Genomic DNA, 26377 nt, shown 5'->3' with positions numbered 1-26377 from the left:
TTAGAAGAATGAGGGGGGGGGGCCTCATTGAAACTTACAGAATAGTGAAAGGCTTGGATAGAGTGGATGTGGAGAGGATGTTTCCACTGGTGGGAGAGTCTAGGACGAGAGGTCATAGCCTCAGAATTAAAGGATGTTATTTTAGGAAGGAGATGAGGAGTAATTTCTTTCGTCAGAGGGTGGCAAAGAATTCTTTGCCACAGATGGCTGTGGAGGCCAGTCAGTGGATATATTTAAGATAGATTCTTGATTAGTGTGGGTGTCAGAGGTTATGGGGAGAAGACAGGAGAACAGGGATAGCAGGGAGAGATAGATCAGCCATGATTGAATGGCGGAGTAGACTTGATGGGCTGAATGGCCTAACTTTGCTCCTATCACTTATGAACATCTGCAGTTTCTTGTGTCTTCATGTACCCACCATATAGTTCTGGAATTCGTAATAATCTTATCCAACAAAAATTGCCCCACCTCTATGTGAAAATATTTAACTGTTCCCCTCACATCCCTGACCCTCTCAATCTGACTTCTTTTTTAAGGAAGCAATATCAGATTTTCATCATTCCTTTTGGTCGTTTCCACTTTCTAAGAGCAAAAGAGATTCTATGTGAAGTGAACAGAACATGATTGGAACTACCCTCACAAACAAAACACTGGACTGACAACAACTTCTTACGTTGTTACGTTGCGACAGCATTAGTTCTTTAAAAAAAACAATTTGTATTCAGGTGTACCATTAGTAAAATTTTGAACAAGTTCACAGTAACATTAACAAATAAAATATGATATCATGCCACACAGAGGGATCTCAGGACAAATGAATAAAAATGATTTAAGCTGCAGGAAGAGAAAGAGAGAGGTTTTGGAGTAGAGTTGGAGAGCTTTGAGCCCAAGCAGCTGAGCAAATGGACACCAATGGTCAAACAACCTAAATCAGGCATAACCAATGGAGCAGAATTAGAAAAGCACCAATGTTTTAGGGGATCAGAGAGGAAACAACTTCAGTAGATGGAGAATCTTGATCATCCTAGATGGCAAATAAACCATTTATCGTGCCTAAATTTGTAACTTTTCAAATTGAACGTTTGACTGGCACTGGGCCTGTACTTGCTGGAGTTTAGAAGAATGAGGGGGAACGTCATTGAAACATATCAAATAGTGAAAGGCCCGGATAGAGTGGATGTGGAGAGGATGTCTCCACTAGTGGGAGAGTCTAGGACCAGAGAGGACAGACTCAATAATAGAACGCACCTTTAGAAAGGAGATGAGGAGGAATATCTTTAGTCAGAGGGTGATGAATCCGTAGAATTAATTGCCACAGATGGCAGTGGAGCGGATATTGACAGGTTCGTGATTAGTAAGGGTGTCAGAGGTCATAGGGAGAAGCCAGGAGAATGAGGTTGAGAAGGAAAGATAGATTAGCCATGATTGAATGGCGGAGCAGACTCCAAGACTGAGGGGGGTTCTTATTGAAACATATAAAATTCTTAAGGGGTTGGAGAGGCTAGATGCGGGAAGATTGTTCCCGATGTTGGGGAAGTCCAGAACCAGGGGTCACAGCTTAAGGATAATGGGGAAGTCTTTTAGGACCGAGATGAGAAAACATTTCTTCACACAGAGAGTGGTGAGTCTGTGGAATTTTCTGCCACAGAAGGTAGTTGAGGCCAGTTCATTGGCTATATTTAAGAGGGAGTTAGATGTGGCCCTTGTGGCTAAAGGGATCAGGGGGTATGGAGAGAAGGCAGGTACGGGTTACTGAGCTGGATGATCAGCCATGATCATATTGAATGGCGGTGCAGGCTTGAAGGGCCGAATGGCCTACTCCTGCACCTATTTTCTATGTTTCTATGTTTCTAAGTGCTGAATGGCCTAATTCTGCTCCTATTACTGAAAAAAATGAAAATTTACATTACGAACCTCAGTCTGTGCGTTATCAGGTGAGAGTTGTTTTTTGAACAGAATGGCAGGGGCAGCTGTTATCCGCACAGTGAAATCCGTCAAAATTGGAGTTAAAATGGCTCTTCGCTCTTGATGACGTCGAATACTGGGTAGAAAGAGAAATAATAACAGCATGTCATTAGTCTTTTGCATAAGCTTGCAGTTGTGGCTGGTGCTGTAAGGCAGCATCCCCACCACTGGAAAAATTATACAGCAACCCAGTTCAGTTTTAAGTAATTAAACCAGATAGTTGACATTGCATAACCATATCACAGGTTGAGTCTGAAGAAGAGTCCTGACCTGTTCCTTGTTCTCCAAGGATGCTGCCTGACCTGCTGAATTACTCCAGCACTTTCCGTCATTTTTCACATTTTAATAATGTAGGTCTAGCTTAGTTTAGTTTAGTTTATTGTCACGTGTACCGAGGTAGTGAAAGGCTTTTGTTGCGCACTAGCCAGTCGGCAGAAACACTATACTTGATTACAATTGAGCTATCCACGTTGTACAGACACATGATAATGGGGATAACGTTTAGTGCAAGATAAGGTCCAGTAAAATCCGATTAAAGACAGTCTCCAATGAGATACATGGTAGCTCAGAACTGCTCTCTTGTTGTTGATAGAATGGTTCAGTTACCTGATAACAGCTGAGAAAAAACTGTCTCTGAATCTGGAGGTGTGCGTTTTTACACTTCTACACTTCTGTGCCTCTTGCCTGGTGGGAGAGGGGAGGAGAGCGAGTGAGGGGGAAGTATTCTTGACCCATAAACAGTGACGCAAAGACACTTAATTTCTCCCCAGAATTGTCCTCACTTTGGTGTTGCTGTTGGCCTGAGACCTGAACTCCCCAGATACCTTCCCCTGCAACTGTAGGAGATGCCACATCTGCCCCTTTACCTCCTCCCTTGACTCTGTTCAGGAACACAAAGTGCTAAAGTAACTCAGACGGTGAAGGAGCATCCCTGGAGAACATGGATAGTCAACGTATGAAGTTGGGAAGGGTCCCGACCCAAAACATCACCTGTACTATTCGATGTTTTATACTTGGTCTATTTCCCCTATTTACCGTTTCAAAAATCACCCAGACTTCTGAATTATTCACACTAAAATCCAGTCTCAAGACAGTGAAACTAAATAATTTCAGGTTATTCAGGAAAACATATGTCCAATTTTCTCAATCCAGAAAAGGAATGTGGTATGGCAAAAGCCACAGGGAATAATTCCGAAACAATAGACAATAGACAATAGACAATAGGTGCAGGAGTAGGCCATTCAGCCCTTCGAGCCAGCACCGCCATTCAATGCGATCATGGCTGATCACTCTCAATCAGTACCCCGTTCCTGCCTTCTCCCCATACCCCCTCACTCCGCTATCCTTAAGAGCTCTATCCAGCTCTCTCTTGAAAGCATCCAACAAACTGGCCTCCACTGCCTTCTGAGGCAGAGAATTCCAGAGGATGTTCAACAGAAGATAAGCAATCTGTTTCCTTTTTGGGGGAAATCCAGAACTGGGGGGACCCACGGTTTAAAAATATGACATTATTCACTTGGAATTGAGGCAATATTTATTCTCTCAGAGGGTCTTGAGTCTTTGGAACACTTTTCCTCACAGGACATTGAAAGCAAAGATTCTGAATATTTTAAGATAGCAAATTGACAAGGTTGGGATGGTCTGAGTTTGAGTTTGAGTTTAGTTTATTGAGGCTGAATGCTGTTAAAGACCAGAGGGCAGAGCTTTAAGGTGAGAGGCGCAAAGTTTAAAGGAGATGCGCGGGCGAAGTTTTTTAACAGAGTGGTGGTTGCCTGGAACGTGCACCGGGGGGTGGGGTGGAGGCATATACAAACGGCGGCATTTAAGAGTCTTTTATATAGGCACATGGATATGCAGAAAATTAAGGGATATGAATTACGTGCAGGCAGATGAGATTAGTTTATCTTGGCATCATGTTTGGCATCAACATTGTGTGCTGAAGGTCCACTTCCTGTACTAGACTGTTCTATACAAGAAGGAACTGCAGATACTGGTTTAAACCAAAGATGGACATAAAAAGCAGGAGGTGCTCCAGCTTTTTGTGTCTATCTTCTGTACTGTTCTATGTTTTATAATTGCAGGGTCGGTTTAAGAAGGCAAGTGACCATCTCCGGCCTACAGTGCCAGAGACCCGGGTTCGATCCTGACTACGGGGTGCTGTCCGTACGGAGTTTGTACATTCTCCCTGTGACTGTGTGGATTTTCTCCGGGTGCTCTGGTTTCCTCCCACACTCCAAAGATGTACAGGTTTGTAGGTTAATTGGCTTCGGTAAAATTGTAAATTGTCCCTAGTATGTAGGATAGTGCAAATGTGCTGGGATCGCTGGTCGGTGCAGACTCGTTGGGCCGAAGGGCCTGTTTCCAAGCTGAATTTCTAAACTAAACCTCTTACTCATACATTTGTTTGTTCGTGTCTCTCAGTTAAGTTTCTCCTCAAGATGAAAGTATTTATTACGATAATAAAAAGGAATTTCTTTTTCTTGGAGACTAATCTGAATCTTTCAGTTATAACCCATAATCAAAGGCTGACGTTATGGGGCATTCCTAAATTATTTGAGGTTATGTATTTCAAAATGAGACATTAAACAGAGGACTTGTGTGCTCTACCTCAAAATCTCACTGCACTATTTTGAGGATAAACAGGGGACATCCCAAGGTGCCCTGGAAAACATTTTATCCCTTAATTAACATCAGTAAAAACAGGTTACCTCATCGTAGTTTAATTTAGTTTACTGTCATGTGTACAGAGGTGGAGTTAAAAACGTTTGTTGCGTGCTAAGTAGTCAGCGGAAAGACAATACATGATTACAATCGAGCCATCCACAGTGTACAGACACATGAGGGAATAACGTTTAGTGCAAGATAAAGTCCAGTAAATTCCGATTAAAGTAGTGTTACAGAAACACACAAATTCTTCATTGACTTTCTAACAGATGTCATTGCCAACTCTAGTTTTATGTTGATACAAGAAATAGCAGATGTTGGTTTACAAAAAAAGATAGAAAGTGCTGGAGTAATTCAGCAGGTCAGGCAGCATCTCTGGAGAGCATGGATGGGTTACGTTTTGGTTCGGAACCACTGTTAAGACTGTTTTTTGTGAATTTTTGCAATTGCATCAGGCTATCATTTTTTGGAACAATAATCTTTTGGCGAATTTTCATTTTGATGCTTTTTCTTTTGAAAATTATTGTAAGTAATTCTTTGGGCAGCACAGTGGTAGAGTTCCTGCCTTAAAGCACCAGAGAGATGGGTTTGATCCTGCCTACGGCTGCTATCTGTATGGAGTTTGTATGTTCGCCCTGTGACCGTGTGGGTTTTCTCCGGGTGCTCCAATTTCTTCCCACACTCCAAAGACGTGCAGGTTTGTAGGTTAATTGGCTTGGGTAAAATTGTAAGTTGTCCCTAGTGTGTAGGATGGAGCTAGTGTACGGGGTGATTGATGGTCAGCGTGGACCCGGTGGACCGAAGGGCCTGTTTCCGTGCTGTATCTCGAAAGTCTAAATAGAATCAGTAAAGTTAAAATTTGCATCAAGTAAAGTGTCAGTGAATGATTACTGCTTTTGAAAAAAAATCTAAAAGTCCTCTTTAATTAATGACCTCTCTTACAAAGGCCAATAGATGTGCTTTAACATGCTATTTGCAGCAGCATTTGACATTTAGTTATTCATTTAAACTCAGCCAATATTTTATAACCCAAATTTGGTGGTGGCGTTGAGCTTCACTCAGTCAGCCCACCAGATGGTACCAGTAAAGTAAGCACTGAACAACTTAGTTTGCTAATCCCAGATTCATGGCAGGATTTCCAAGGGCTCCTTACCCCATAAGATTTGAATTAGTTGACTTGAATTTCATAAGAATTTAGCTGCCGATGTAAAAACAGATCTTTCTTTACATCTGCAAAGTGGAATCTAAGATGCACTTCTGAAGCATGTGGGGCTTGATAAAAGGAAGGGATTGTAAGTCCTGTATAACAAAGAATTCCGAGACCCCCTTTGGGAGGAACTTCAGAAGAGATCTGAGTAAAGTTCTATCTGCATGCCAAGTCAAATAAAACTGGTCCACAACCACCAGATGAAGCTTACTAACACTCCTTCTTGAAGCTGATCGATTGAAAGCTCTATTAGAGATAGCGGAAAATCGAACAGAGTCCATTGACTCAATGGTTGGTTTAGAGTTTATGGAGTACCATGTGAAGTTCATGCAAGATGGTAAGGTGTGGTTAAGATGAGGGAAACGTAAAAAAAGTTATTTTGTTACACAAGGAAATGTAGATGCAAGTTTATACCACAGAAAGACATACAGGTTTGTAGGTTAATTGGCTTGGTATAATTGTAAATTGTCCCTAGTGTGTGTAGGATAGCATTGGTATGCAGTGAGCGCTGGTCGGCGCGGACTCGGTGTGCCGAAGTGGCTGTTTCCGCACTGTATCTCTAAACTAAACTAAACTAAAGACAGAAAGTGCTGGAATAGCGGGTCAGGCAGGAACCCTGGAGAACGTGGATAGGCGGCGTTTGGAACCAGCCTTCAGACATTGCAGAGGAGCGTAAACAGAAAGCTGGAAGAGGGACATGACAGAGCGTGGCTGGTAATAGGTGAACACAGGCGAGGGGGCTTTTTGCAGTTCAGGCATGATCCAAAAGACTGCGCACCTAATGGAGTACTTTCTGAAATGTAGTCACAGCTTCAAGAATACATGAAAGTAGAAGCAGGAGTATGCCAATACTCTGCCCTGCTTGATGATGGCTTTGTAAGTCTAGACCAAGTGATCACGGTTCAGAAAGTCTAGATCTGGGAGAAGTATATAAAATTATGAGACACCTAATATAAGTATGTAAGTATATAAAAATATGAGAGGCACGGATAGGGTTGAGAGTCACAACTGTTCCCCAGGATGAAAATTTTAAATTCCAGAGGGCATAGCTTTAAGGTGAGAGAGGCAAAGTTTAAAGGAGATGCGCGGGGCGTTTTTTTTGACGCAGAGGGTGGTGAGTGCCTGGAATTTACTGCCAGGGTGGTGGTGGAGGCAAATACAATATTTGGCAATTTAAGAGGCTTTTAGAAAGGCACTTAAAATGGAGTGGTATGGATTATATGCCGGAAGATAAAAGCTAGTCTTGGCATCATGTTCGGCACAGACATTATGGGCCGAAGGGCCTGTCCCTCTGCTGCATTATTCTATGTTCCATGGTTGAACTGCACCAGGCCCAAGTCTTCTTGTGTGCTAATTCCCCATAGCACGAAAAATCTCAAATCTTTTGTAAACACATAGAAACATAGAAAATAGGTGCAGGAGGAGGCCATTCGGCCCTTCGAACCAGCACCGCCATTCATTGTGATCATGGCTGATCATCCACAATCAGTAACCTGTGCCCAACCTCTCCCCATATCCCTTGATTCCGCTAGGCCCGAGAGCTCCATCTAATTCTCTCTTAAATCCATCCAGTGCTTTGGCCTCCACTGCCCTCTGTGGCAGAGAATTCCACAAATTCATAACTCTCTGGGTGAAAAAGTTCCTTCTCACCTCAGTTTTAAATGGCCTCCCCTTTATTCTAAGACTGTGGTCCCTGGTTCTGGACTCTCCCAACATTGGGAACATTTTTCCTGCATCTAGCTTGTCCAGACCTTTTATAATTTTATATGTCTCTATCTTCTTTTTAAACCTCCAGTGTTCCAGCCTTCACATTCTTCAAGGACAGAGAATTCCAGAGATTCATCACCCCCAAAGAGCAAATAACTCATAAAAAGCTGTCAGCTACATAGCTCTATACATATATATCGCAGAACCAGCTAATTTCCATCTACCAATACTCTCCTCCGCCTAGCAGAGCTGATCCTTACCCTCAACAACCTCCCCTTCGACTCCTCCCACTTCCTCCAAATCCAAGGCGTAGCTATGGGCATTTGCATGGGCCATAGCTACGTCTGCCTCTTTGTAGGGTACGTCGAACAATACCTGTTCCAGGCGTACACTGGCCCTATCCCGGAACACTACCTCCACTACATTGGTGCTACCTCCTGGACCCATGCAGAACTCACTGACTTCATCAATTTCACCACTAATTTCCATCCTGCTCTTAAATATACTTGGACCATCTCCAACATCTCCCTACCGTTTCTGGATCTCACCATCTCCATCACAGGAGACAGACTAGTGACCAACATCTACTACAAACCTACTGACTCCCATAGCTATCTTGACTACACTTCTTCCCACCCTGTTTCCTGTAAAAATTCTTCCCCTACTCCCAATTCCTCCGTCTACGCCCCATCTACGCCCAGGATAAGGTGTTCTATACAAATGTCTTCATTCTGTAGGAAACGGGGGTTCCCCTCTTCCATGAGAGATGAAGCTCTCACCAGGGTCTCCTCAATATCCCGCAGCTCTGCTCTTGCTCCTCCTCCCCCTATTCGTAACAAGGATAGAGTCCCCCTTGTCCTCATCTTCCACTCCATCAGTCGTCGCTTACAACATATTATCCTCCAACATTTCCGCCACCTCCAACGGGAAGCCACATCTTCCCATCTCCACCCCTTTCTGCTTTCCGCAGAGACCGTTCCCTCCGAAACTCCCTGGTCCACTCGTCCCTTCCTAACCAAACCACCCCCTCCCCAGGTACTTTCCCCTGCAACCGCAGGAGATGCAACACCTATCCCTTTACCAGGACACCTGTCACCTGGACCTCCTCCAACCTCATCTACTGTATCCGCTGTTCGAGATGTCAACTTCTCTACATCGGCGAGATCAAGCGCAGGCTCGGCGATCATTTCGCTGAACACCTTAACCAGTCCGTCTTAACCAACTTGATCTCACGGTGGCTCAGCACTTCAACTCCCCCTCCCATTCCCAATCTGACCTTTCTGTCCTGGGCCTCCTCCATTGTCAGAGTGAGGCCCAGCGCAAATTGGAGGAACGGCACCTCATATTTCGCTCGGGTAGTTTACACCCCAGCGGTATGAACATTGACTTCTCTAACTTCAGATAGTCCCTGCTTTCCCCCTCTATCCCTCCCCCTTCCCAGTTCTCCCACTCGCCTTCCTGTCCTACATCCTATCTTTGTCCCGCCCCCTCCCCTGACATCAGTCTGAAGAAGGGTCTCGACCCAAAACGTCACCCATTCCTTCTCTCCAGAGATGCTGCCTGACCCGCTGAGTTACTCCAACATTTTGTGTCTACCTAGCTATATAGGGTATTGACTTTAGACTTACTGCAATACAGCGCAGAAACAGGCCCCTGTTCCCAACTCCATGCCGACCAGTGATATCCCGTACACTAGCACTATCCTACACGCTAGGGACAACTTACATTTTTACAAAGCCAATTAACCTACAAACCTCTATGTCTTTGGAGCATGGGAGAAAACCGATGTGGTCATAGGGAGAAGGTACAAACTCCGTACAGACAGCACCCGTAGTTATGATCAAACCCAGGTCACTGGCGCTGTAAGGCAGCAACTCTACCATTGCACCACCGTGCTGCTCTGCTAGGACATTATTACTTGCCAGAGCAAGTAAAGCCAGCAATAATGCTAGAGCATTATTACTTATTCAGAAGGGGAATGCGGCTGAAAATGCCTCCATTAAAAATGCCAGCTAGAAGGATACAGATTTCATGCGTACCTCTTTACAATAATTGAAAGTCAGTTATCACGATCATTTCTTGATCAGTCAGTCAGCTAGCACTTAGCTTATGCAAACGTGTCACAGACTTAAAGATAAACACACAGTTCCGCTTTGGGGTAAAAGGGGTTAATAATAACACACTTCGAGAATATTTCCTCACAAATGTGTATCCCATGATAGCTCCTAATACAACATCCTGATGTTGACATGCATATGCCTCCAGAGCTTATGAATGGAAGACATATATGTGAACAAAGGGACTTGAATGAAAATACTCTGGGTATGTGTCTCATCAGTTGCTAAAAATGCTAGCGTTAACACTAACAACTGGACTTAAACCCCAGCAATAGTCCGTTCCAATTCAGCTCTGGCCAGGATTTATTTAGATGTGGTGCACTCTTGTTAACGTATTAATTTACAAGTCATGACCATCACCCCTCATGGCTTTCTACTATTATCGTTCTAATGGAACTAATTTACATTTGGTTTTATCTTGGTAATGCATTTCCTGTGCCAAAATTACTGAAATAGCATTCCAATCCATCCTCTAATCTTTTCCAAAAGCTAAACATTGAGTGATGAGAGGAAGGCACCTTCTAACCCCACTGTTTGATCATTCCACCCCTCGCAGAAGACCACCTGTGGTTTGTTTTTTCAAACTACATGTCCAGAATATATACAATTACAAATGCTTTCAGCTTATTCCTACATAACGTTCTCAGACGAACTTTAATGTGATGGCAGTCGTTGAACGGTGAACCCTAAAAAATTAACCTAAAAAAAGGCCAAAATGTAAATCTTCACCATGAACATTTACTTAATTGCTGACAGGTCCATAGTTTGGTCGTGTTTGATGGAAAAGGCTGAGTGCCGTAAAGCTGAAAATACAAAAATCTGCTTTACAATGCAACCTTAGAGGCCACATCTGCTCCAATTTAAAACAATAGAAGTAATCGGCTTCTACTATTTGTGGTCAGAGTAGGAGAACCATTAAGCTTAGGTCACAGGTGGCTCCTGTGTGTTACTGACCCTGATTCCCAGGCAGGGGTCAAAGTTCAAGCAGGTCCTCAAACCCTCTGAAGCAAACGAACACTTTGGGAGAAAAAAAAGACACAAAGTGCTGTAGTAACTCAGCAGGTCAGGCAGCATCTCTGGAGAACGTGGATAGGTGATGTTTCAGGTTGGAACCTTTATAGAGTCATAGAATCAGGCAGTGTGGAAACAGGCCCTTCGGCCCAACTTGCCCACACGGACCAACATGCCTCATCTACACTAGTCCCACCTGCCTGCATTCCTCTAAACCTGTCCTATTCATGTGCTTGTCTAAATGTTTGTTAAATATTGCAATAGTACGTGTCTCAATTACCTCCTCCGGCATCATCTCATTCCATACACCCACCATCCATTATGTGAAAAGGTCACCCCTCAGGTTCCTATTAAATCTTTCCTTCCTCACCTTAAACCTATGTCCTCTGATTCTTGATTCCCCTACTCTGGGCAAGAGACTCTCAGCGTTTACCCGATCTATTCCTCTCATGATTTTGTACACCTCTATAAGATCACCCCTCATTCTTGTATCCAATGACCTGTTCAAGTGTTTTTTTAAATGTTGCAACAGTACGTGCTATACGCTGTGATAGTACCTGCAAACCTGTTCTACACTGAAACATTCTTCAGGCTGGGAGAGAAATAACTTTGGGGAGATATGAATAATTTATGTAGAATTGACAAACATTTTCAAACTCTGCCCGAAATTTAAAAGAGAATTGAACCTGCCTATAAGTGACGGAGAAAGAGATTTTCACATTTTGACCATTCAAATCACGTTTAATGATGGTTTCATGGGATGAGAGGTTTAATGACTGAAAATTGATACTTGTGGGATCAAGGAACTGTGGATGCTGGAAAACCTGAGTAAATCATAAAGTATTGGAGTAACTCAGTGGGTCCGACAGCATCTCTGGAATGCAAGGAGATGCGACATTTCGGGTTAGGACCCTTCTTCAGAGGGGATAGATCTGAAATAGACTATGGAGAGTTCCGCATAAAACCTTTTCATGCAGTAGTTGGTCAGATCCTAAATCTACTCACTAACTAGAGGACGGTCCTGACCTACCATCAGTCTTATTGGAAACCTTTGGACTATCTTTAATCGGACTTTACTGGACGTTATCTTGTACTAAACGTTATTCCCTTTATCCTGCATCTGTACACTGTGGCCGGCTTAATTGTAATCATGTACAGTCTTTTCGCAAAGTACATAGCAGGAGGAGCCAGCGCTGCCCTCGCAGCTGCGACTTGCCTGCAGTCCGTTTGTCTTTTGTGTTTTTTGTTGTTTTTGTCTTAATTGTAGTTTAAATATGATGTAGTGTTTGTGGTTGTGTGTTATGTTGGGGGGGGGGGGGGTGGGAACTGTAAAAGTGTCTCTCCCGAACGGAGACCCGACCTTTGTTCTGCGTCGTGTCTCCGTTCCCGCTGCGGCCTACCACCGGCCATGCACCTGGAGCTGGCGGCCTCCGGCTGGGACCACCTGGGCTCTGGTTCGCAGAGCCCGCGGCCCGGACTCACCACCTGCGGCGCTGGCTGCCTTCGGAGGCTGCAAGAGCGGCTGCGACTCGTCTCCGGAGGCTTCGACGCGGGCCGCCTGGACGTCGGAAGCCCGCAAGCCCCTGGGTGGGGGCCGACATCGGGAGCTCCTGCAGCGGCAGCGGCAGCGTCTTCGCCCGCCCTGAATCGCGGGGCTTGGGTCGGCCCGCCGCGGACCTTTCACCGTCCGGCGCGGCCTGGAATAGGCCGCGGGATTTTCTCCGTCCGGCGGGGGCTTCAATGTTGGGAGCCCCGACCGCCCCGACGTGGCAACTCCAACAGCCTGACCGCGGGAAAAGACGGCGGGGAAGAGAAAGGGACATTCTGGCCTTCCATCACAGTGAGGAGGTGACTGGAGGAGACTCACTGTGATGGATATTTCTTTTGTTTGGTGTTGGTTTATAATTGTATGTGTTATTGCATTTTTATTGAATATTCTTATTGGTCTTATTGTTGAACTGTGGGTAATTTTTCATTTCACTGCACATTTATGTGTATGTGACAAATAAATTGACTATTGACTATTGAGGCAACAAAAAAGCTTTTCACTGTACCTCAGTACATGTGACAATAATAAACTAAACTACAGTAAATTTCAGAATAATCGACCTCTGTGTAGCAGATACCGAGGCTCCCGTTGCTCGGCTACCCACCTCCAACGGGTTACCCCACGTGCTGGCGCTACATGTCGGGAGCTACTGGTTGCGGGAGCGGAGAGAGCGAGCAGCATGAAGACGTGAGTACCGGGCTAGTCCCCGGCGCACCCCGTGGCAGTCAGGGGCTCTGCGGCCCGCTGGTTTAACCCCCCAACGCCACGATTCTTCCCACCCGGTCTTGGGCTAAACTACACCCCCATCACTCGGTGATAGTGGACAATCGGCAATAGACACCATCCCCCACCCCACCAGTGGTCTGTTATTGCAGGGCATTCTTTATGAGAAGGGAGCATAAGCTTTGCTTGGGATGACTTAGTTCAGCTAACATCAAGTTAATTCGGCAATGGTAATTGTCCCTAGTCTGTCGGATAGTGTCAGTGTACAGGGTGATCACTGGTCGGCGGGGACTCGGTGGGCCGAAGGTCCCGTTTCCACGCTGTATCTCTAAACTAAACTAACACAAAACTATATCCCAAAGACTCACTTACCTGCTGGCCATGTTCCATTCCAGTGCTGGGTTCTGATAATTCCTTTCAGTTTCTGTGCAAAGTCCTCCTTTGCTAACTTCCTTTTCAGGCTTCAGCTGATCCCACAGGGCTGTTCCGATGGTAATGGACTGCAGGTCAATCTGGTACTGTCTGTCTTCAACTTCAGATCCTGGGTCTCGCAGGATTCCCAAATTCAAAGCTCTCCTGCAACGAAAGATACCAGTGAACATTTTATCTCTGTGTAGGAAGGAACTGCAGATGCTGGTTTACACTGAAGATCGACACAAAATGCCGGAGAAACTCAGAGGGTCAGGCAGCACCTCTGGAGAAAAGGAAAAGGTGAGTTTTCGGGCCGAGACCCTTCTTTAGATCTGACTCTCAGTCCTAAGAAGGGTCTCGACCTAAAACATCGCCTGCTCCTTTTATCCAGAGATGCTGCCTGACCCGCTGAGTTACTCCAGCATTTTGTGTCAACATTCTATCCCTGTCCTGATATTTAAATGCCTCAATAAAGTGTGTAAAGGAAACAATCAAACTAAAAATCCCAATGGTGAAGGTAGTTAAGGAATGCAATATAATATTCATCGATAAAGTGAACAGCCATTGCCTAGAAATTGGACCGATTACCACCTATTTTCCATTTATAAATCAATAGATATCTTGCACGGATCGGATTATGCACATAATTGTTTCAGAATTGCACGTTGGCCTCAAACCTCTGGGTGCGATTCCCCCAAAACATGGCCAATCTTTGGCGGGTGACAGACACGCAGCTAATCACATAATGTCACACTTCTTCCACTGCCTGCAAACATTGGATTTTTTAGGGAAATTTAGTCTTTGTCATTAAAAAAACCAGGAGCACGAGGTTGGGTTCAGAAATGTGACGGTGATTAGAAGATCATCAGTCGCATTGAGGTCCCATAAACTACATCGCCCAATGGCACTTTTCAACATAGACACAAGGAATTGCAGATGCTGGTTTATGGGGGGGAAAGGCACTAAATGCTGGAGTAATTCATTTGATCAGATGGCATCTCTGAAGAACATGGATTGATGATCTTTATTCAGACTGATGTGATAGGAGGGGGAGAAAGCTGGAGGAGAGGAAGGGCAGGATAAAGCTTTGGCAAAAACTCATCTCTCACCAGGCTTTGTTCTGCCCCTGATAGACACACAGTGCTGGAATGACTCAGTGGGTCAGGCAGCATCTCTGGAGAAAAAGAATGGGTGACGTTTCGAGTCAGGGTCCATCTTCAGTCTCTGTTCTGCCCCTCCTCTCTTCCAGCTTTCTCCACCCGACCCCTCCTACAATTACACCGAAGAAGGGTCCTGACCCAAAACGTCACCTATCCATGTTCTCCGGAGATGCTGCCTGACCTACTGAGTTACTCCAGCACTTTGTGTCAATTTTTACTGGCGAAGTCAAAAAAGCCCAGCAGAGGATGTACTTCCTGCGGCAACTGAAGAAACACAATCTGCCACAGGCAATGATGGTCCAATTCTATACTGCTATCATTGAGTCCGTCCTCACCTTCTCCATCATGGTCTGGTTTGGCTCAGCCACCAAGCACGACATCCGGAGGCTGCAACGGATCGTTCGCACAGCTGAGAAGGTTGTTGGCTGCAACCTTCCCTCATTGACGAACTGTACACTGCAAGGGCCAGGAAGCGAGTGGGCAAGATCATCTCTGACCCCTCTCACCCTGGCCACAAACTCTTTGAAGCACTTCCCTCTGGAAGGCGACTCCAGACTGTCAAAGCAGCCACAGCCAGACATAAAAACAGCTTTTTTCCATAAGTGATAGTTCTACTCAATAACCAAAGTCTGTAGTCTCTTTTTTGCTCTGGTTTATTTTCACCCACATGTTTAGACCGTAAAGTTATATCCTTATTGTTTTGATGTGGTTATGCTTTATTCTTAATTGTTAACTGTATGTTTGTGTTGTCATTTGTGAGCGGAGCACCAAGGCACATTCCTTGTATATGCATACTTGGCCAATAAACTTATTCATTCATTCATTCATTACATAATTCAGTGAATGCAATTTGGTTTTTCAGTCCACTATGAGCTGCACAAAGCAATTAGTCCCTTCATCTCATTGTGGGTTTGGGTCGTTCATGGTACCAGAGTTGATCAGACCAATTCATTTTGTGGCATGTGTGGAGGGAGGTTCCGGACACACTGGAGAAGACCACACTCTGCAATTATTGTCCTTTATTCCCCTGGCAGCTTTTACTGATGCTGTGTTGTGCTGTGCTGCCAAGGTGCTGACTTATCATCCAGTGTTGAGGCAGTTGCAAATTCTCATGCAACTCCAGACAGAAACCACACACCATAGTCGCAAAGTACAGAGCGTTTCAGTTTATGTTTAAGCACGTTATAGTCACATTTGGTTTTCACTTTTAGAGATACAGCACAGAAACAGGCCCTTCGGCCCACCAAGTCCGCGCTGACCAGTGATCAACCCGCACATTAACACTATCCTACGCACTATAGGGACAATTGACAATTTTACCAAGCCAATGAACCTACAAACTGGTCGTCTTTGGAGTGTGGGAGGAAGCTGGAGCTCCGGGGGAAAACTCACGCAGATCATGGGGAGAGCATACAAACGCCACACAGACAGCACATAGTCAGGATCGAACCCGGGTCCCCAAAGCTGTAAGACAGCAGCTCCACCGCTGTGCTACTGTGTCGCCCATGTACCAAAGTAGTGACAAGCTTTGTTTTGCATCCAAACTGACCAGATACAGAGACAATCAGTTCAAATCACAATAACATATTTTCAGTCTGAAGAAGAGTCCCGACCCTAAACGTCACCCATCCTTTTTTCTCCAGAGATGCTGCCTGACCTGCTGAGTTACTCCAGCACTTTGTGTCTATCTTTGGGTTTGCAAATTAAACAAAATGTCCTAATGGTATGAAGCACTATGATAGTCCTCATGGTCGATCTCAGCTATAAACCAACAACTGTAGTTCTTTGTTTCCACATGTTTCAACATGTTTTTAACGTTGCTCTTAACATATCGCATAATATTGTAGAAAAACGTCTGGAGATCTAGGTGGGCATTAGCACTATCCACAACATATGTTCAACACATCACAAGAGGGTACATTTCATTTCCAAGCATATATGCCTGAAATTATCACTGCATACACTTCATACCATTAGGACTTTTTGTTTAATTTGCAAATTCCCAGTTCACAACTGTACAAAAAGGATTTTGTTTATAAAATACCAGTCCATAAATATTTCATAAATATTTCAAGATGTGTTTAACATTCCATAAACTAAGAATGTTTCACTCATTTCCTCAGGTGATCCCATTACAAGGATGATATCATTTAGTTTAGAACAAGACGGTATTATGTTTAGACGTTAGGAAATAGGAAACATTGATAAGTCTATCAGTCATACAGTATGTTCAATTGATAAAAAACATGTAGAATTAGAAAAGATTGATCAAAATTAACCAGAAAGTTAATTTTCTGCCTCCCCCTGGTCCAAGTTGAATTGTTAACAAAGGAGGATCAAAACTTGCAGATCAAATTATCTCTAGTGGTTATGGCAACCTAGTGTTATGTTAAAAGGACACAAAGTGCTGGATTAAGTCAGCAGATGAGACTCTGGAGAACATTGACATAATGTTTCAGGTTGGGGCATGTTGGTTGGCGTGGGCAAGTTGGGCCGAAGGGCCTGTTTCCACACTATGACTATGACCACACTTCTTCCCACCCGGTCCCCTGCAAAAAGTCTATCCCCTACTCCCAATTCCTCCGTCTACGCCGCATCTGCGCCCGGGATGAGGTGTATCACACTAGGGCGCCAGAGATGTCCTCATTCTTCAGGAAATGGGGCTTCCCCTCTTCCATTATAGATGAGGCTCTCTTCTACATCCCGCAGCTCCGCTCTTGCTCCCCCTCCCCCCACTCGCAACAAGGACAGAATCCCTCTCGTTCTCACCTTCCACCCCACCAGCCAGCGGATCCAACAAATCATCCGCCAACATTTCCGTCACCTACAACGGGACCCCACCACTGGCCATATCTTCCCATCCCCTCCCCTCTCTGCGTTCCGCAGAAACCGTTCCCTCCATAACTACCTGGTCCACTCGTCCCTTCCTACCCAAACCACCCCATCCCCGGGCACTTTCCCCTGCAACCGCACGAGATGCAACACCTGTCCCTTTACCTCCCCCCTCAACTCCATCCAAGGACCCAAACAGTCTTTCCAGGTGAGACAGAGGTTCACCTGCATCTCCTCCAACCTCATCTATTGCATCCGCTGCTCCAGATGTCAACTTATTTACATCGGCAAAACCAAGCGCCGGCTCGGCGATCGCTTCGCTCAACACCTGCGCTTGGTCCGCGTTGGCCAAACTGATCTCCCAGTGGCCGAGCACTTCAACTCCCCCTCCCATTCCCAGTCTGACCTTTCTGTCATGGGCCCCCTCCAGTGCCATAGTGAGGCCCACCGGAAATTGGAGGAACAGCACCTCATATTTCGCTTGGGCAGTTTGCAGCCCAGTGGTATGAACATCGACTTCTACAACTTTAGATAGTTCCTCTGTCCCTCTCTTCCCCATCTCCTTCCCAGATCTCCCTCTATCTTCCTGTCTCCACCTATATCCTTCCTTTGTCCCGCCCCCCTGACATCAGTCTGAAGAATGGTCTCGACCCGAAACGTCACCCATTCCTTCTCTCCTGAGATGCTGCCTGACCCTGCTGAGTTACTCCAGCATTTTGTGAATAAATACCTTCGATTTGTACCAGCATCTGCAGTTATTTTCTTATATTATGACTCTATGGAGGGTCGCTCTCCACTGTTTCTTGGCAGGATTTCTCGTGGCAGCAAACAGCGCACCTCAGTTGCTTCATCCAGTTTTGCTGTTTCTGCCCGTTGTATTTGCTGTAGTCATATCTGCACTGCACTCCCCTGCACTCTGTAACGCAGCAACTCTACTGACGCACCACTGTGCCACCCTTTAAGAGGGAGGGTGTCAAAGGTTATGGGAAGAAGGCCGGAGAATGTGGTTGAGGGGGAAAAATAGATTGGCCATGATTGAATGGTGTTGACTCAATGGGCTGAATGGCCTCATTCTGCTCCAATGTCTGATGGTCTTATGGTGTTACACACAAGGAGCACAATACATCAAATGGGACCTACTTACAAGAGGAGAAGAATATGTTTTTAACATCATGAAAGATGAGCATTTGTCCTTTCTGGTCTATGCCACTTCCCAACAGAGCAATCCTACCAATTGCCCATTAAACCATCAGCACATCTTTGTGATCTTTGTGATCTGGGAGGAAACCAAAGCATCCAGAAAACACGTGGTTACAGGAAGAATATACAAACTCCTGTAGTGAGTCCAGACGAGTGGTATTATCTAAATCCTTTATTAGTATAAAACCCGTAACAAACGCGACAGACTTCTTTCTGGACAAACACTAACTTCACTCACTAATCTAATCTCCAATCTAACGTTTGGCGCCAAGCATTTAAATACCCCGCGCTTCCTCACCCCGTGACCGTAACCCAATCCGAGGGTTCTATTACCTGGCCAATCCCTATGTCCCTACACTCCATACAAATGACAAGTGAGGACACAATTGAATCCAAGTCGCTGATGCCATGAGTATGTGCCAATAAAATATGGTATGGCACATATTCAAACATATATGCTTCCTCTCCACCTAGAACCAGAACCTATTTTGATGTCCTATGCTAAGTACACTGATGAGCCAAAACATTATGACCACCTGCCTAATATGCTGTTGGTCCTCCGTGTGCCACCAAAACAGCGCCGACCCGCAGAGGCATGGACTCTCCAAGACCCCTGAAGGTATCCTGTGGTATCTGACATCAAAGCATTAGCAGCAGATCCTTCAAGTCCTGTAAGTTGCGAGCTGGAGCCGCCATGGATTGGACTTGTCGATCCAGCACATCCCACAGATGCACAATCGGATTGAGATCTGGAGAATTTGGAGGCCAGGACAACACCATGAACATTTCATCATGTTCCTCAAACCATTCCCGAACAACGTGTGCAGTGTGGCAGGGCGCATATCCTGCTGAAAGAGGCCACTGCCATCAGGGAATACCATTGCCATGAAGGGGTGTACCTGGTCTGCAACGATGTTTAGGTAGGTGACACGTGTCAAATTGACGTCCACATGAATGGCCGGACCCTGGGTTTCCCAGCAGAACATTGCCCAGAGCATCACACTCCCTCCATTGGCTTGTCGTCTTCCCACAGTGCATCCTGGTGCCATCTCTTCCCCAGGTAAACGGCGCACACGTACACGGCCATCCATGTGATCGAAAAGAAAACGGGACTCATCGGACCAGGCAACCTTCTTCCACTGCTCCAAGGTCCATTGACACATTGTGACACATTCCTCCCGTGAACACCATTAAAATTTTCTATGACTTGTGCCGTAGACCTTCTGTCGGTTCGGACCAGACAGCCTTCCTTGCCCTCACGCATCGATGAGCCTTGGGCACCCAACACCCTGTCGCCGGTTTGTAGTTTGTCCCTCCTTGGACCACTGTCAGTAGGTACTCACCACTGCTGACTGGGAGCACCCCACAAGCCTTGCTGTTTCAGAGATGCTCTGACCCAGTCGTCTGGCCATAATAATTTGACCCTTGTCAAAGTTGCTCAGGTCTTTACTCCTGCCCATTTCTCCTGCATCCAACACATCAACTTCAAGAAATGACTGTTCACTTGCTGCCTAATATATCCCACCCCTTGACAGGTGCCAATGCAACAAGATAATCAATGTTATTCCCTTCACCTGTCAGTGGTCTTAATGTTTTGGCCCATCGGTGTATATGACCCTGTCAGTATGGGCATTGTAGGCAGAAGAACCTTTGCTGAATAGCTGTATGGCTCCATAAGATCTGGTTATGTCTCCTTTCTAGTTTTGCTCTGACTAATATATTTTCTTCCTTGACCACGTGGACACAGTAATCCCATACTTGTGCTGCGAAAAAATAATTAAACATTACGAGTGTTAACAAGATCCACTTGAATTGATCTCAAAGGAAATGAGTGAGCCATTAATAATTCTAAAGAAGAAATTAAAGTGTTACTCCATTTCCCATCTAATATTGTACAGGTGTATTTATATAACAGATGGCTCTATTTACATATAAGCACATAGCTTGAATTTCACACTCACATATGGATTTTGCTGCTTAGACACAGTCCATAGATCAAAATCTTTGGGGAATAATTATAACTAATTCAAGCTTGTGCATATCTGTAGCTGCCTGATCATTGGGTATTACATTCAACTTACTAGACCAAGGGTCTTGCAGTCAACCATGTACTCTGAACCCGAACAAAGGTGGCTTTATTCTCAATTGTTTAAATAATGGTTAGTTTTTAAAATTTGACCCTAAGCAACAACATTTGCAAGATTTATTAGTTCTGTCTTGTGCAATTATCCTGCGTAAGTATTTAACGAAACAGTTATATATTTTAATTGCTCTTTAGCCGTGCTCCTCGGTAATGCAGGAACAGCAATATCAACAATTATCATTTCATCATTTATCATGTATCAATTTTTTGTTATAACACCATTAATCTCGGAGCTAGGTTCCATTAAACGGTGTCCATTTAAAAGGCAGCATGCTCTCAGAAAGTTATTTAAAACTATAATTTCCTACGATGGCAGTGTACAGGAAGGCACCGTCATTTGGCCACTCAATCCTGGTTAACATGAACGTCAGGGGCCAATAATAGAAATCTGAAGGTGGAAAACCAGAGAGATTTGCCTTCTCCTGCCACACCAGAAATATGCATAAAGGAAAAGTTGACTGATTTAAGAAAACATTCTTGAATAAAATCTATGTAAGATTACAAGTGTTACACATGAGGTCTAAACTACAACGTCATTCTTTTACCATAATTTAGTTCCGAGATACAGCAGCAGGACAGCGCCAGAGACAAGGGTTCGATCCTGACTATGGGTGCTGTCTATGTACGTTCTCGCTGTGACCGCGTGAATTTCCACCGGGTGCTCCGGTTTCCTTCAAAGACATGCAGGTTTGTAGGTTAATTGGCAGCTGTAAATTGCCCCCAGAATGCGAGAGTGGGTGGGATAACATAGAACGAGTGTATGTGGTGATCCATGATCGGCGTGGACTCAGTGGGTCCATGGGCCTCTTTTCACACTGTATCTCTAAAATACAGCATGGAAACAAGCCCTTCGGCCCATTGCTTTCACGCCGACCCATTGGTCACCCGCTCACACTGGTTCTGTGCAATCCTATTTTCTCATCCACTCCCGACACATCTTTGGGATGTGAGAGGAAACCGGAACAGTTGGTGGTAACCTGCGCAGTCACAGTGAGAGCATGCAGAGACAGCACCGAAGGTCAGGATCAAACCAGAGTCTCTGGCAATGTGAGGTAGCAGCTGTACCACTGAGCCACCATACCGCCCTAATACCTTTTAAGGAACTATCATCTTTGTGCCTTACTGATTTTTTGTGCCTGCCTGAATTTACTGATAACCACTGTATATTTACAACATAGAATTATAGTACTCCTCAGTGAAGGGAAATAATGTGTCCCTCTGTAATTTTACAAACCTTCAATAAGCTTCTCTGTTCCAGCACAGAGAGTCCTTGTTCAGTGTTTTCCTCAGGTTGAATTTACCTATGGTTCAGGTTTAGGTTTATGAAAAAGAGTCTCGACACAGAGTGTCACCCATTCCTTCTCTCCAGAGATCTGCCTGTCCCCCTGTGTTATTCCAGCATTTTGTGTCTATCTTAGGTTTATTAATGTCATGCATACAAAGATACAGTGAACAGATTTGTTTTGCATGCTGTCCAAACAGGCCAGATATACCACATATAAAAGAAGGGTCTCGACCCGAAACGTCACCCATTCTTTCTCTCCAGAGATGCTGCCTGACCCGCTGAGTTACTCCAGCATTTTGTGTCTACCACAAATACATACAATCAGGTCAAGCTCAAGTACAATGGGTAGGGCAAAAGGGAAGATACAGAGTGCAGAATATAATTCTCAGCATTTCCATAGATTAAGTCCAATGTCCTCAATGGGGTAGAGGTAAATAAGACAGTACCCTAGCTTATGGAACGACCGTTCAGCAGTCTGATAACAGAAGGGAAGAAGCCGTCTCTGTGTCTGGTAATGCATGCTTTCAGGCTTCTGTATCTTCTGCTGGACGTGAGTAAGGAGAAGGAGCAATGACCGGGGTGGGATGTCTTTGATAATGACATAAAGTGCTGGAGTAACTCAGCGGGTCAGGCAGCATCCCTGGGGAACATGGATAGGTGACTTTTCAGGTCAGGACCCTTCTTCAATCTTCAGGATCACTTTCTTCAGAATCTTCACGTCATTCATTCTTCTCCCCACTCCAATCAGGCCGAAGATACAACAGCTTGAAAGTATGTACTATCAGATTCATGAACAGCTCCTTCCCACACAGTTCTCAGTCAGGGGGTAGGGTACTGACATGGATAGAAAATTGGTTGACAGACAGAAAGCAAAGAGTGGGGATAAATGGGTCCCTTTCGGAATGGCAGGCAGTGACCAGTGGGGTACCGCAAGGTTCGGTGCTGGGACCCCAGCTATTTACGATATACATTAATGACTTAGACGAAGGGATTAAAAGTACCATTAGCAAATTTGCAGATGATACTAAGTTGGGGGGTAGTGTGAATTGTGAGGAAGATGCAATAAGGCTGCAGGGTGACTTGGACAGGTTGTGTGAGTGGGCGGATACATGGCAGATGCAGTTTAATGTAGGTAAGTGTGAGGTTATTCACTTTGGAAGTAAGAATAGAAAGGCAGATTATTATCTGAATGGTGTCAAGTTAGGAGGAGGGGGAGTTCAACGAGATCTGGGTGTCCTAGTGCATCAGTCAATGAAAGGAAGCATGCAGGTTCAGCAGGCAGTGAAGAAAGCCAATGGAATGTTGGCCTTCGTAACAAGAGGAGTTGAGTATAGGAGCAAAGAGGTCCTTCTACAGTTGTACCGGGCCCTGGTGAGACCGCACCTGGAGTACTGTGTGCAGTTTTGGTCTCCAAATTTGAGGAAGGATATTCTTGCTATGGAGGGCGTGCAGCGTAGGTTCACTAGGTTAATTCCCGGAATGGCGGGACTGTCGTATGTTGAAAGGCTGGAGCGATTGGGCTTGTATAAACTGGAATTTAGAAGGATGAGGGGGGATCTTATTGAAACATATAAGATAATTAGGGGATTGGACACATTAGAGGCAGATAACATGTTCCCAATGTTGGGGGAGTCCAGAACAAGGGGCCACAGTTTGAGAATAAGGGGTAGGCCATTTAGAACGGAGATGAGGAAGAACTTTTTCAGTCAGAGGGTGGTGAAGGTGTGGAATTCTCTGCCTCAGAAGGCAGTGGAGGCCAGTTCGTTGGATGCTTTCAAGAGAGAGCTGGATAGAGCTCTTAAGGATAGCGGAGTGAGGGGGTATGGGGAGAAGGCAGGAACGGGGTACTGATTGAGAGTGATCAGCCATGATCGCATTGAATGGCGGTGCTGGCTCGAAGGGCTGAATGGCCTACTCCTGCACCTATTGTCTATTGTCTATTGTCTATTGAATAGTCCTCTCATAAGCTAAGGGTGTAGTTCCGATCTCTCAGCCTTCCATACTATGGTCCTTGTACTTTTTTGGCATCTCATTTGCTTTAGCGCTGGAACACTATATGGTATAACTACATTCTGCACTCTGGTTATTTTTTCTCTTTATACAACAAGTTGTATTTACATTTGGCTTGATTACGAGTTGACTTGTATGAGTGGACTGGATAGCATGCAAAACAAAGTTTTCACTGTATTTTGGTACTCCAGTCAATAATAAACCAATACCAATAAACCAATACCAATTCCAAGTTCAATGCACATACAAGAGATATGAAAAATAAATATCGTGAAGTTCTCTCACTTCACAAATAATTTATTCCAAAGTTGTATTGTTCGAACCTTACATCTCAAATAAATTGGTTACTGTCAAGCCATCAATTTCTAAACATGCAAAAACTCTTCACACAAGGCAGTGCATAAGCATACAAACTCTTATCATGCGATGAATAGGCTCAGTAATGCACACTATACATTAATTATATGATCCCATCACTTAATGCTTCAACATGACTGTGCAGAGTTCTAGACCCAACATAAAGGAAAGGGATGAGGGACTTAAGTTAACTAGAAATGTGGAGGTAAACATAAAATACCGGAAACACTCAGCAAGTAAGGAAACATCACTTCTTTGACCCAAAACATGAACTGCACAAATGGGTCTGAAGAAGGATCCCGACCCAAAACATCACGTCCTTTCCTTCCAGACGGACTGCCTGATCTGCTGAGTTCCTCCAGCACTTTGTGTTTTACCCAAGGTTGCAACATCTGCAGTTGCTTGTGTTTGCATTTTATAACTCAACAGATGATGCCAGACTTTCCCAGCCTTTCTGGCAATGTTTTTGTTTCACATTTCTAGCGTCAGCAGGATTTTGCTCCTGTTGCTGGAAAGGCTGGATTGCTCTCTTCGTAACATAGGGGGTCATGAGGAGACATGACAGTTATTTAAAGTCATGAAGGAAAATAGGGACAATATATGGATGAAAATAGTTCTCATGGGCGGCACAGTGGCGCGGCGGTAGAGTTGCTGCCTTACAGCGCCAGAGACCCGGGTTCAATCCTGACCGCGGGTGCAGTTTGTGCGGAGTTTATACGTTCTCCCCATGACCTGCGTGGGTTTTCTCCCGGTGCTCCAGTTTCCTCCCACATTCCAAAGACGTACAGGTTTGTAGGCTAATTGGCTTGGTGAAATTGTAAATTGTCCCAAGTGTGTGTCGGATAGTGTTAGTGTGCGGGGATCATTGGTTGGCGCGGACTCGGTGGGCAAAAGTGCCTGTTTCCGCGCTGTATCTCTAAACTAAACTAAACAGAAGGGGCATGGAGTGAAAGTACAAAAGAAATAAAAGTAACATGAGGAATTACTTTTCTCTTGACGCAGTGCGTGGTTAGGGTGTGGAATGCACTGCTGGGGGAGCTGAGTAAGGAGATTTAATTATGTCATTCAAAAGGGAGACAGATAAGTAATTGGAAGGAAAAAATGTGTAAGGTTATGGTGAGAGGGCAAGCGAGTGGGATGAACCCGTTTCATCGAACATAGAACATAGAACAGTACAGCACAGGGACAGGCCCTTCGACCCACAATGTCTGTGCTGAATATGATGCCAAGACCAACCTTTATCTTAGAGATTAAAGTTTAGAGATACAGCGTGGAAACAGGCCCTTCGGCCCACAAAGTCCTGCTGGCCATCAATCACCCATACACTAGTTTGATGTTATCCCACTTTCACATCCTGCACTCTGAGGGCAATTCACAGAAGCCAATTAACCTACAACCTTGCGTGCATTTGGGAATGTGGAATGAAACCGGACCACCCGGAGAAAACCCACGTGATCACAGGGCGAATGCACAAAGTCTGCACAAACAGCACCCGTAGTCAGGATCGAACCCGGGTCTCTGACACTTTGTGAGGCAGCAGCTCTACCACTGCACCACGGTGTCACCCATAATCTGTCCTTATCTACCTGCACATAATCCACATCCCTCCATTCCTTGCATACCCATGTACAAACATGGAACCAACACAGATTGGATGTGTTGAAGGACCTCCATCCACTTCGTGACCGCTCCAACTCTTAATTAAACGGAGAAGAAACCCACATTTTCTTCAACATGCATTTTAGAAATGATGAACAGAAAGAATTTAGCCTGACACTTGCGAAAACCACATCCTTCCTGCAGCACCTAGTAGCAGTTTCCACTCTCAGTTTCAGTAAATGGATACAGCTCACATTACTACTATTTTTACATCTGCAAAATATTACCGACACTGTAATTTTACCACAAAGCATTTGAAACTGCAAACAAGATCATATAATTCAAATAAAAATGCACAAAATCTGAGACAAGGGATGTACAGATGGCTCTCATGTAATGACTTTGTATGTACCTGGCATTAAGAACTTTTTATTGAT

At 44.8% G+C, this 26377-nt stretch overlaps 1 protein-coding gene across 5 annotated transcripts in view; it reads right to left on the bottom strand.

The window, feature by feature from the left end:
• The window catches only part of vps13b (vacuolar protein sorting 13 homolog B), a 752723-nt gene that overhangs the window by 185212 nt on the left and 541134 nt on the right, over nucleotides 1-26377 (bottom strand). For all 5 annotated transcript variants that reach the window (XR_013547184.1, XM_078398050.1, XM_078398047.1 and 2 more), the window contains exons 31-32: nucleotides 13316-13519; nucleotides 1915-2041 (exon numbers count right to left, since the gene is read on the bottom strand). Coding sequence is in view for 4 of the 5 variants with exons in the window: in XM_078398050.1 (XP_078254176.1) it covers nucleotides 1915-2041; nucleotides 13316-13519 (331 nt within the window). In the remaining variant the exon portion in view is untranslated. The remainder of the gene's footprint in view (nucleotides 1-1914; nucleotides 2042-13315; nucleotides 13520-26377) is intronic.

This window comes from Rhinoraja longicauda, chromosome 4, assembly GCF_053455715.1.
Source record: "Rhinoraja longicauda isolate Sanriku21f chromosome 4, sRhiLon1.1, whole genome shotgun sequence".
NCBI lineage: Eukaryota > Metazoa > Chordata > Chondrichthyes > Rajiformes > Arhynchobatidae > Rhinoraja > Rhinoraja longicauda.
Note: the sequence above shows the minus strand (reverse complement) of the source record. Positions and strands in the feature narration are given on the sequence as shown.